At 38.4% G+C, this 12,917-nt stretch overlaps 1 protein-coding gene across 1 annotated transcript; it reads left to right on the top strand.

Moving 5' to 3' along the window:
- Nucleotides 1-5,331: 5,331 nt before the first annotated feature.
- Nucleotides 5,332-12,082, top strand: LOC100994339 (serpin B3). Its single transcript, XM_034943583.3, has 8 exons — nucleotides 5,332-5,415; nucleotides 6,021-6,211; nucleotides 6,406-6,462; nucleotides 7,739-7,867; nucleotides 8,636-8,753; nucleotides 9,854-9,996; nucleotides 10,280-10,435; nucleotides 11,217-12,082. The coding sequence occupies exons 2-8, from the start codon at nucleotides 6,047-6,049 to the stop codon at nucleotides 11,619-11,621; spliced, it is 1,173 nt and encodes a 390-aa protein (XP_034799474.1). The 5' UTR covers nucleotides 5,332-5,415; nucleotides 6,021-6,046; the 3' UTR covers nucleotides 11,622-12,082.
- The last annotated feature ends 835 nt before the right edge of the window (nucleotides 12,083-12,917 follow it).

Genomic DNA, 12,917 nt, shown 5'->3' with positions numbered 1-12,917 from the left:
GGAACCCGTACAAGGTAGAGAAGAATGAAAGGTGTAACTGAAGAAGCAAAATAAGATACCCAGCACAGCCACATTCCCATGAGGGCAAATTTCTTTATGTCTCTAGAACTTCACATCTCCATTGGTACTCCAGAGACAAGCATCAACAATAGTTACATTTTTTATGTAAAAAAGCATATTCAGGTACATGAAACACGAGGATTCCAATGAACAAAAGGGTAAAAGAAAGACAATTCACGAAAGAGGAAATTAAACTAGAAAAGAGATGTAAAATAACATTGGCTGTCTGTTGCCAATCAAATGAAAGCTTTGAAGTCACTCAGAATAATTGAAGCAGTTTGAATAAAGAGCGGAGATGTGATAGATTACTTAGTGAATATGAAGGAGCAGCATAGAAGATGGTAGGAGGTACATGGTATAACTGCATGGCCAAAAAAATTAAAATAGGACATTGAAGACAGAGAAAAACGATGGCTAGAAAAGCAGTAGGAATAAAAGAGAAGATCATGCTTCCTGGCTTCATGGTATGAGAATGGAGGAGTGAGTAGATACCTATGAGAAAAGATCAAGGGGCATGCAGCCATCAGGGAAAATCCATAGTGCAGATAAAGCAAGGAGGAAGAAGGACAGTTCTAGTAAAAGGGAGAACATCAATATAGGATGTTTCTTCGCAATAGAAAAAGAAGGCCAAGAGGAATCAGGGAGAGAGTTATAAGAGAAGACTAACGGGACTGGATTAGATTTGGTTTAGTTTGAAAGCATACAGTAAATATGATGTCTGTCCCTGGTGTTGTTGGTTGAGTAGGAAGGAGGAAGGGAGGCAAGAGATAACATCATTTTGTCTGTGCTACTGTACTTACATATATCAGGGGAAATTCAGCCAGATATCAGGTAAAATTCACCCCTGATATTTCACGTAGGTTCTTTTCTATTTTCCCTAAGTGTCGGCTGGTCTGAGAAATAAAAGGATAGAGTACAAAAGAGAGAAATTTTAAAGCTGGGTGTCTGGGGGAGACATCACAGGTCGGCAGGTTCCATGATACCCCCTGAGCCACAAAACCAGCAAGTTTTTATTAGTGATTTCAAAAGGGGAGGGAGTGTACGAATAGGGTGTGGGTCACAGAGATCACGTGCTTCACAAGGTGATAGAATATCACAAGGCAAACGGAGTCAGGGCGAGATCAAAGGACCACAGGACCTGGGTGAAATTAAAATTGCTAATGAAGTTTCGGGCACGCATTGTCATTGATAACATCTTATCAGGAGACAGGGTTTGAGAGCAGACAACCAGTCTGACCAAAAATTTATTAGATGGGAATTTCCTCATCCTAATAAGCCTAGGAGCGCTACAGAAGGTTGGGGCTTATTTCATCCCTACAGCTTCAACCATAAAAGATGGCTGCCCCCTAAAGCGGCCATTTTAAAGGCCTACCCTCAGGGGCATATTCTCTTTCTCAGGGATGTTCCTTGCTGAGAAAAAGAATTCAGCGATATTTCTCCCATTTGCTTTTGAAAGAAGAGAAATATGGCTCTGTTCCGCCCAGCTCACCGGCGGTCAGAGTTTAAGGTTATTTCTCATGTTCCCTGAACATTGCTGTTATCCTGTTCTTTTTTCAAGGTGCCCAGATTTCATATTGTTCAAACACACATGCTCTACAAATAATTTATGCATTTAATGCAATCATCACAGGGTCCTGGGACGACATACATTCTCCTCAGCTTACAAAGATGATGGGATTAAGAGATTAAAGTAAAGACAGGCATAGGAAATCACAAGGGTATTGATTGAGGAAGTGATAAGTGTTCATGAAATCTTCACAATTTATGTTCAGAGATTGCAGTAAAGACAGGCATAAGAAATTATAAAAGTATTAATTTGGGGAACTAATAAATGTCCATGAAAACTTCATAATCTATGTTCTTCTGCCATGGCTCCAGCCAGTCCCTCTGTTCAGGGTCCCTGACTTCCTGCAACATACATATGAGACTATTTCCCGCTCTGCTTTTCAAACCTTACTGGAGTTGTTTTCCCTCATGAAAACTAACAAAGGAAAGCTAGTTAATCTTATTCTGAGGTTGTTCAATATATACATATTCACATCTGTAGAGAGATCCTTGGGAATACAGTAATTGGCATATATTCTGTTATTTGATGTTTGAAAAATCTCTTCCACTAACCAGTTTCCCTATAGATAGGCACAAGCACATAGGTAAGAAACAATAAACAAATGTTCTCTTTAATTTGTAACTTCACAATGCTGAGAAAACTTTACAGCCTTCATAAGGAAGTGAGGTCCAGGAAAATCTAGGAGATATTTGTTAACCAACCTATAAAGACATTAGTAATGACAGGATATTTCCTGAAAGTGTAATTTCCCATTGAGGATTTGTTTTTAATTTCTGGATTCCTGGAGCCAATGAAGTTGGCATAGGTTTATGAAATGCCAAGAGACATAAGTTGGCAAGTGTTCACATGCAAAAAACTTCTTGGAATTCCTGAGCTCTCTGTGGCAATATATGACATCAGGATATGTCCCATCTCGCACATCAGGATATGTCCTGTCAAGACTGTCTATCACATGCCAGGAGTACTTTTTAGGAACAGAAAAAAATGTCTGAAATGGTTTCTCATTTGAACTCATCCAAGCTTTCTCTAAATTTAAGCAAACTCCTGGTCATTTTCAGTTAGTACCTTTCCTCAAGTTCAACCTTCATGACAAACCTCAGCATCTCAGAAGATTTAGCCATAGTCTGAAATTCTCTTCCATAGATTGGTCCCCTGTAATCCCGGTTTGCCTCAGCTTGTTATCCTGCTTTTTATTCCCCTCTATTCCCAGGCTGAGCTTCTTGCTTCTGTCCTATGAGACGTTAGATTCCTTCGCTTTGGTACCCAAGTAAACCCATCCATCTCCATATACAGGAAGGTCCATTTTTGTCTTATAGCCCTGGATGCAGACTCAGCTAAGAAGACCATTATTCATTTTTGGAATTCTTCATCTAGGATATTTCCTCTTGTTTCTTTCTCTCCTATCTTTGAGCTTTTTAGATAATCAACACCCCATTAGTCTATTACCCAACTTAAATCAGGGAACTTATACCTCCCAATCTCATTCAGAGACTCCAAACATATATACTGATACAGGAGACCTAAGAAGAGCATGTCTTGGGGGTTGAGGAAACAGGCAGGTGAGAAACTTTCAGATTGGAAACACAGCTTCCTTTCTCCCGTCCAGCCCCTACTTCATCCTATCTGTTTCCGGAACCTTGCTGTACATGAATCTCCCTTGACTTCGTGATGTGCTGAGAAAACAAACTCATGGCTGGTGTTAAAAAGGGCCCATGACAATACCAAGTGTTGGGGAGAATGTGGAGAAATCAGAACTCTATTCACGGTCGGTTGGAATGCACACTTGTGCAGAATTCTATGGAGAAGAGTCTGGCATTTCCTCAAAATGTTAACCTAGATTTACCATATGACCCAGCGATTTCATTCATAGGTTTATACTCAAAAGAAATGAAGACATATGCCATGCAAAAAAATGTACATGAAAAGTCAAAACATCATTATTCATAATAGTAAATGGATGGAAACAACACAAATATCCATCAACTTATGAATAAAGAAAATGTGGTCTATTCATAGAATGGAATATTATTCGACCACAAAAAGGAATGATGTACTGATCCATGCAACAATGTGGACAAACCTTGAAGATAATACTAGATGAAAGAAGCCAGTCACAAAAGGGCATACTGTATGATTCCATTTATGTGAAATGTTTAGAATAGGCAAATCCATAGAAACAGGAGGTAGATTCCTGGTTTCCAGGATCTCCAGAAAGGGAAGAACGAGATACAAATTTTCTTTTGGAGGTAGTGAAATAGTTGTGGAATGAGATCATGATGGTGATAGCACAACTTTGTGAATATAATAAAATCATTGAATTGTACAGTTGAATTTGTGGTATATAAATTATATGTTAATAAAAAGGGGGTCCACAAAACAAACAGCCCCCCACTCTGGTTGTCAGGGAGATATTGGATTAAATGGCCTGGACAACAACCCCTCTCCCTGGCCACAGACATTCTTCAGATTACAAGATATTCCAGGGGAAACACTGGAATGAGTCTGAAGCCAGGTGCTAAATGGAAGGACCATTGAGAAATGTTGTGATCCTGACAGGTCAAGCAATTTATTTTTCGGCTTCGTTTTTAAATGAAAAATTAGAAAGCTGCCATTCAAAATGGTCCCTGTCTGTTTCAATTGCTCCTCTCAGTGTCAGCCTGTTAACTCAATGTGTTAGTCTGTTTTCATGCTGCTGATAAAGACATACCTGAGACTGGCAAGAAAAAGAGGTTTAATTGGGCTTAGAGTTCCACGTGATTGGGGAGGCCTCAGAATCATGGTGGGAGGCAAAAGTTATTCTTACATGGTGGCTGCAAGAGAAAATGAGGAAGAAGCAAAAGAAGAAACCCCTGATAAACCCATCGGATCTCCTGAGACTTATTAACTATCATGAGAATAGCGCAAGAAAGACCGGCCCCCATGATTCAATTACCTCTACCTGGGTCCCTCCAACAACATGTGGAAATTCCGGTAGATACAATTCAAGTTGAGATTTGGGTGGGAACACAGCCAAACCATATCACTCAACAAGATAGATAACTTTCTCACTGACCCTATGCAACAGAAAACCATCTGGGATGGTTGTAAGGGGCATGGGAAGTGACTGGTAGGATCACTGCCAAAGCTGAGCATTCAGGAGAAGGCAATAGAATCCTGTTCTCCATAGTATACTATGAGATACTGAAGTACACTTCTTCAGTATCTCTTTGGACTTAGAATTAGCACTATATTCCTTGTTATACAGAAAAATTACTAATGAAATTCATAGGATGACAAAAACTTTCAGAACTGAAAAACAGGAAATGTAAGCTTTTTAATTCTTTGGTATTCAAAGTATGCCTAAAAGACAATGCAAAATCCAAGAAAAGAATGGTGGGGTTTTTGTTTGTTTGGTTTTGGTTTTGGTTTACAGCTGGAGTAGAATACAAAGGGATGGAGTTGAAACAAATGAGAGGAAATTGGAATTCTAAACTTACTCTCATTGGCATTAGAAAGGCACCTACATGCATTTCACATGAGCCTGTGACTGCTGATTTGCATTCTTATTTTTTCCCTATAGATTAAAAAGGAGGTACAATGGTAGAGCTGTAATCCTGTCCTTTGTCATAAATTTTCCTATTCATAAAGGTGAGTGTTAGCCTGCTTGTGAAATCTAAAGTTGAGTAACTTCAAATACTAACCACAGAGGGAGAGGCAGCAAGAGGAGGGGCATAAATTCAGGATCTCACCCTTCATTCCACAGACACACACAGCCTCTCTGCCCACCTCTGCTTCCTCTAGGAACACAGGTAAGTGCTTCAAGCCTCTCCAGCTTAATAACATGAATTATTTTTGAGAATAATAATGATACTGTGTTCTATATCATGCATTTCCTGCATTCTGTCTGATTATATTTTACTTATTCTGCCAGAGCAAAATTAAAATACCTATTTCATCTGATTTATCCTTTATCTAAATTGCTTAGTTCCAAGTAAATCAAGGCACTTTCAGGAACACAGAGGGAGAGTGCCTTGCAGCCAGAGAGTCTTGAAGGAGACGTCAGGGATGCATCTTAAAAGCTGGTTGGATGTGATCCACAGAGGTCTCCTGTTAGCATTCATTGTAAAGCCTTCCTACCTAGCTCTAGTGTAACCAGCAATGAAAGAAAGATAAAGAGGGTCGATTACTTATTTACAATAGTCTTTAAAAACGTAGTTTTGTAAGCCTTCTAATTAGGACATTAATATATTTAATATATGCACATTGTAGAAAGATTGGAACGTTAAAAATAAGAGAAAAACTTCAAATTTCAAAATCTCACAACACAGATATATCATTTCTTTAAGTAAATTGTACTACAAAATACCATTCCATTTATTAAAGTCATTCTGACAGGAATCTGATGCTTTTCCAGGAGTTCCAGATCACATCGAGTTCACCATGAATTCACTCAGTGAAGCCAACACCAAGTTCATGTTCGATCTGTTCCGACAGTTCAGAAAATCAAAAAAGAACAACATCTTCTATTCCCCTATCAGCATCACATCAGCATTAGGGATGGTCCTCTTAGGAGCCAAAGACAACACTGCACAACAAATTAACAAGGTAGCTATCAGCATCATTACATTGTCCTGTTGCAGTTTTTCTCTGGTTCCGTCGGCTAGCACGCAGATGGTAATAGATGTGGTGGCCTGATGGGTAGCACAGGGGACTGAGCAGGAATTCCCCTAACTGTGAGACCACTACTTATACAGATCTTTTGAGTAAAGTTTTCTTGCCCCGCTTCATGTCTCTTCCAGGTTCTTCACTTTGATCAAGTCACAGAGAACACCACAGAAAAAGCTGCAACATATCACGTGAGTCACAGAGCACTTTGGTTCAGCTTTAGATCCCTGAACAGGTCATAGGTTAAACCTGGAACTTCACAGAAACTAAGAAAAGGCCATTTTTAGGTAAAATCTTGGACACAAAGATTGAGACATACAGAGTGGGTTGGCATTTCATGGCACATAATTATTATTCCTCATTTCTGCATTACTAAAAGACAGTCAGCACTGTACTCCAGAGCATAGGTCTGCATCAGGATAGGCTGGGTTCAGACTCCAGCTTTGCTCTTCACAAATGATGAATAAGAGCAGGAGGACACAACTGCTCGGAGTCCCAGTGACCTCATCCCAGAAAACTAAGGGTAAGAAAAAATCTTACTCAATACATGCAAATACATGCAAATGTTTACAACAGTGCCTTGCCCATAAAATGTCATAATAAATGTTATTATTATTATAAAGTAGCTATAATTATACTAATCATAATCATGTGAAAATAATTTAATTTTAATTGAGTCACTAATGAGATTCAGAGGAATAAGCACAAGTCCAACTATATTTTGGACAATGATTGCTATGGAATATATTGGTTTAGAGCCTTAATAGTGCAAAATGCTTTGCTGGAAGGTAGAAAGTTCTAGATTTAAACAGGCTTAGGTTCAAAACTTGGCACTTCTAATTTATGTCTCTATAAACAGGGTTTTTTCCCCCATTCTCTGAGCTTTCTTGTGTTCATCTGAATTGAACTAAAGACTTAGAGTTACCCATGTAAAGTCCTTAGCCATGTACCTGGCACACACTCTTCTTACGTGCAGAGAATGACCATCATGAGGAAAGAGCCACAGATCAGTCAATGTGTCTTACAAGATGATACCACCAACAGGTATAACAGGGCTTCCTGGCATAATCTATTTAAAATATCCAACCTTCAACATACTCGTATTCTTGCTGACTGTTAGAAGTGAAATATGGTCCTTGCCCATAAGGAGCTGAGAGTTTAACTGGGAAGCTAAACCTAACCCTTTAAACCAACAAGGAGAAAATCTAGTGGTAGACAGCGCTGCATCTTTAGTTCAGAAGAGAAAAGATTGCAGTATGTTAGAGCAAGAAGAATTTTCTGGAAGAAGTCAAATATAAGGTGGATTTTGAAGGGTATTTGAGGTGAAATACACCAAGTATCAGGGAATAAGCACAAAGGTCCTCATTGAGACTACCAGCCATTAGGGACTGATCTAACAGACTTAGCATGGGTTTAGTATTTACATTGATACAGCAATTGAATGATCTCCTTTTTTGACGTTTGAAGGTTGATAGGTCAGGAAATGTTCATCACCAGTTTCAAAAGCTTCTGACTGAATTCAACAAATCCACTGATGCATATGAGCTGAAGATCGCCAACAAGCTCTTCGGAGAAAAGACGTATCAATTTTTACAGGTAATTTCACCTGGCCTACCCACATTTCATCTGCAGCCTGATGTCTGTGTCTCTGAGTGGCCAAATGGAAGAAAGCAAGGCAGATGAGCCTGGCCAACCCAGGTGGAGAGCATTTACTCAGAGTGCATTAGCTCCGTTTCCACAACTCTCCCCCACTGGAGTGTCCCAGACCCCAACAATACATCACTGAAGTGTGGATTTAGGGATAATCTTGTAATAAAAGAGGAGGTTGGGTAATAGAGTGAGTGAGAGTAATAAGTAATAAGACACCATCGATAAACTGGCACTGACTCAGTCACATAGCATACATCTTGGTGGGAAATGTATGACTAATGGGATATTATTGGAATGGGCAGGCTTGGGTGAGTTCCTGGGAATAGTTGAGGAAGTACCAGGAAATACGGAATGCACAGGATGAAAGATAAAAACAAAGATCAGAAACATCATGGTTGAAATTACTGGAAAGAGGTCTGAGAAGCAATGAATCTCCTTCAGGGAAGCCTGCTCTGCAGTTTGCAAACCACAGCCTCTTCTGCTTCTGCCTTTTGCAAGATGATATTGACCTTCAGTGACCTCTTTCTTGCGCCAGCCCACACTCCCCTTTTGCATTGCCTACGTGGCACCGGTATAAAAATATGCATGGACAGGAGATACTGCATCTATTCAGGGTCTGGATTCAGCTTACTATAATTATAAATAACTAAATTTGGTAATATATAGTTACATAAATTACTCTTACTTCCTACTTTCTTCCTTCATATCTCAAAGGAATATTTAGATGCCATCAAGAAATTTTACCAGACCAGTGTGGAATCTGTTGATTTTGCAAATGCTCCAGAAGAAAGTCGAAAGAAGATTAACTCCTGGGTGGAAAGTCAAACGAATGGTAGGAGAGCCACCCATTATAGAAACACCTTTGAGAAATCTATGCGAGTGAGCCCTATGCCTGAAACTGCATGGGGGACCATGGGTGGGAATTGAGATGGCTTTGCAGAGAGGGCAGAAGAGGGCACTCCAGATGAAGTGTTTTTCCAAATGATTATGAAGAGAGCCTAGGGGAGCCAAGGAGGAAATCACAGGAAGCCAATTAGATGAAAACATAGCCGGAGGATTCTTTGCTCATGTTCCTGGATGACAATAGCTTTGTGGATCCCCTGTCTCCACTCAGGCCCATTTTGAGATCATGTCCTTTACTTTAAATCAGAACCAATATTTTATGATGAATATTTAAATGAAAACATTAGAAAGCATCTCCCTTCCCCTTTACTAATTGGGAAACAAGCAGCTCTCTGGTAAATCACCCTTTTGCCGTCTGAACTAGAGCTGCCTGGACCACATCTCTAGCCACAAGTTCTGCAGGGATTATCACAGCTCTCTTCCCCATCAAGGGCAAGAGCTTAACAAAGTCTGCATTCTATAGACATCTATCCTACCTCCCACCTCTCATTACAGGCCAAACTTACAGCAACTCAACATGAGAGTGAATAGGAAGATACCCCCGGAAGTAGTGTCTCATAGCACAGGACATGCGTTTCATATTACAGAGCTCATGTCACTTGTCCTAAAAAGCAATCAGGGCCTACTTCCTCTGAATGGGGACCCCGTAGTTAAAAAAAAAAAAAAAAAAGTAGGAAGAGGAGGGAGGGAGAAAGGAAACACACATGTTGAAAGAGTAGACAAAATCAGTTTATCAGTATTCCAAATCAGATGAATGGAGTCATTCATACACAGAGAACCTGAACTCCTTCTCTATCACAAGAAGTGATGTCTCCATCAAGGGCAACTGTATACGACTGGAGCCTTGAAGAAAGCTGCATCTGGTGAACCATTGGTCAGTGAGTCTAACAATTCAAAGATCAAAGTCAGTGAGTCTCAAGTAGGGATTTGGGTGAATAATTAATGATCAGTCACGAACATTTGCAAAGCATCTTCCAGACAAGCCATTTGTACCTTGTGTAAAAGACTCTTTTATTCTTTCCCTTGCAGAAAAAATTAAAAACCTCATTCCTGAAGGTACTATTGGCAGCAATACCACATTGGTTCTTGTGAACGCAATCTATTTCAAAGGGCAGTGGGAGAAGAAATTTAATAAAGAAGATACTAAAGAGGAAAAATTTTGGCCAAACAAGGTATTGTCTATATTTTATTTATATAATGTAATACGTTAATAAATTTAAACATTTCTGATGGAATGTACCATGACAAGTAAAAAATAAAATTGTTCATGTCTGTTTTTTTGTTGTTTTACTCTTATAACTTTATTTAGTTAGGAATACCTGAAGAAGCTATTGTCTCTAACTCATTACATTCTTGGATTATTTCTTATAAGAAGGATGTGTTGATATCTCAATAATATTATCTTTTTACCTTGCGTCTCACTTGGTATTTGTTGGACACATTGATTTATTGTAGAATACATACAAGTCCATACAGATGATGAGGCAATACACATCCTTTCATTTTGCCTCGCTGGAGGATGTACAGGCCAGGGTCCTGGAAATACCATACAAAGGCAAAGATCTAAGCATGATTGTGCTGCTGCCAAATGAAATCGATGGTCTCCAGAAGGTAAGAACTTGCATCTACAACTCTTCCTTCTACTGCCTGACATTTTTCCAAAGATACCAAGTTTAAACAAGGTAAAAGCTGGTGACTGAGTTGCCTCAAAATAATGAAAACTTCTAAATGAGAAATGATGACTCACCTTCATATTACAAAGATTTAAGCATAGAGCCTGACACAAACTGAAGGCGTAGTCAATGATTAATTTATTAGAGTTACATGCATTGGATATCAATTTAATGATATTATTATGCAGCAATTTAAACTTGACTGGGAGAAATATATAGCAATGTGAGGAAAGTTTACGAATACACCAAGTAAAAAGGGGAATAGAAATTTAGGAATTTGGGGAATTGCAATTTAATAATTGCAATGTGTACTAAATAATGTATACAGAAAAATAAGATGAGCATATTAAAAATTGACACACAGTAGGCTGTTGGCACAAGAAATAGTGATATATATAGTTCATTGTGTACAAAATAAAGTAATCATATTTTTACATGAGTATCATACAGTTGTATACATACATATGTACACATTACATATACGTAAAAACGTGATTCTGTTTTTACACACATATATATACACATACACATATAACCCAATGTATTTATATATTCAGGACTCATATTTTGCCTATTAGAATAATAATATCTAATAAAGTGAACCTTCTGTATTTCACATTTGTTGCCAAAATAAGGATTCTCCACATAGTCAATTCATTGTTAAGGTGTATTAGAGATCAACAGTTAGTCATATCAGTTTCTTTTTTCCATTTGTGTAGCTTGAAGAGAAACTCACTGCTGAGAAATTGATGGAATGGACAAGTTTGCAGAATATGAGAGAGACACCTGTCGATTTACACTTACCTCGGTTCAAAGTGGAAGAGAGCTATGACCTCAAGGACACGTTGAGAACCATGGGAATGGTGGATATCTTCAATGGGGATGCAGACCTCTCAGGCATGACCGGGAGCCGCGGTCTCGTGCTTTCTGGAGTCCTACACAAGGCCTTTGTGGAGGTTACAGAGGAGGGAGCAGAAGCTGCAGCTGCCACCACTGTAGTACCACTCGGATCATCACCTACTTCAACTAATGAAGAGTTCCATTGTAATCACCCTTTCCTATTCTTCATAAGGCAAAACAAGACCAACAGCATCCTCTTCTATGGCAGATTCTCATCCCCGTAGATGCAATTAGTCTGTCACTCCATTTAGAAAATGTTCACCTAGAGATGTTCTGGTAAACTGATTGCTGGCAACAACAGATTCTCTTGGCTCATATTTCTTTTCTTTCTCATCTTGATGATGATAGTCATCATCAAGAATTTAATGATTAAAATAGCATGCCTTTCTCTCTTTCTCTTAATAAGCCCACATATAAATGTACTTCTTCTTCCAGAAAAATTCTCCTTGAGGAAAAATGTCCAAGATAAGATGAATCACTTAATACCGTCTCTTCTAAATTTGAAATATAATTCTGTTTCTGACCTGTTTTAAAATGAACCAAACCAAATCATACTTTTTCTTTGAATTTAGCAACCTAGAAACACACATTTCTTTGAATTTAGGTGATACCTAAATCCTTCTTCTGTTTCTAAATTTTGTGATTCTATAAAACACATCATCAATAAAATAGTAACATAAAATCATTTTTACTTTACCTTTTTTCTCTCTGGAAAGGGGAAGTGTCCAGTTACACACAGGAAAGACAATTTAGAGATATATTAATCACATACAAAGGAAAATTAAAAACAGAGTAGTTCATGATAAGCCTGGAGTAGAAGGCATATCCCAGAACAGGAGGAGCCTTGTAAACCACATTAGGAACTTCCTATTTTATGCTAAAGGGATAAGAAACTCATTACAGGCTTTGATGGTTGTTTGTCAAAGAGGGGCATAAAATTATCATATCTTCATCTTGAAAATACATCCCTGGTTACTCTGATATCAGTGGATGAGAGGAAAGAACAGTGTGGTTACCATATATAAATCAGGAAATCATTAGAGTATTGGGGGTGGAAATGAAGAGAAAGAAACAGCCTGGGAGAATTATTTAGGAAGTAATAGTTAAAAAAAGACATCTAAGTTTCTGAGCTATCTGACTGGAAGGATGGAAGAAAATGTTGTTTTTGAGAGAAAAAAAAGACCATGGGTTTAAATTTGTACCTGATGAATCGAGGTACTTTTAATATTCAAATAGATTTGCCTGGCAGGTACTTGAAGATATTGATCTAAATCTCAGAAACAGAATATGATCTGAAGCTCTAAATTTGTGATATTCAACATAAATACTTTAGAGTTATTGGGATAAATATGGTAATTGTAGCTAGAAGCAAAGATAAGATCCTAGGGAGAAAGGATAAAGTTAGAAGAAAGAAGAATCTAGAATTGACCTTGAAGTATATCAATATGTGTAAAGATCAGGAATTGATCATTTTTATTTTCCAGAAAGTAGCTTTTCTTGGGGTTCCATATTTACTCCCA

The sequence above is a fragment of the Pan paniscus genome, chromosome 17, assembly GCF_029289425.2.
Source record: "Pan paniscus chromosome 17, NHGRI_mPanPan1-v2.0_pri, whole genome shotgun sequence".
In the NCBI taxonomy this organism is placed as follows: domain Eukaryota; kingdom Metazoa; phylum Chordata; class Mammalia; order Primates; family Hominidae; genus Pan; species Pan paniscus.
Note: the sequence above shows the minus strand (reverse complement) of the source record. Positions and strands in the feature narration are given on the sequence as shown.

Excerpts from the sequence above, each read along its gene's own strand:
- LOC100994339 (XM_034943583.3), top strand. The coding sequence starts at position 6,047 with ATGAATTCACTCAGTGAAGCCAACACCAAGTTCATGTTCGATCTGTTC. Across the intron at positions 6,463-7,738 it reads AAAAAGCTGCAACATATCAC|GTTGATAGGTCAGGAAATGT; the intron begins GTGAGTCACAGA and ends TGACGTTTGAAG. Across the intron at positions 10,436-11,216 it reads AAATCGATGGTCTCCAGAAG|CTTGAAGAGAAACTCACTGC; the intron begins GTAAGAACTTGC and ends CCATTTGTGTAG.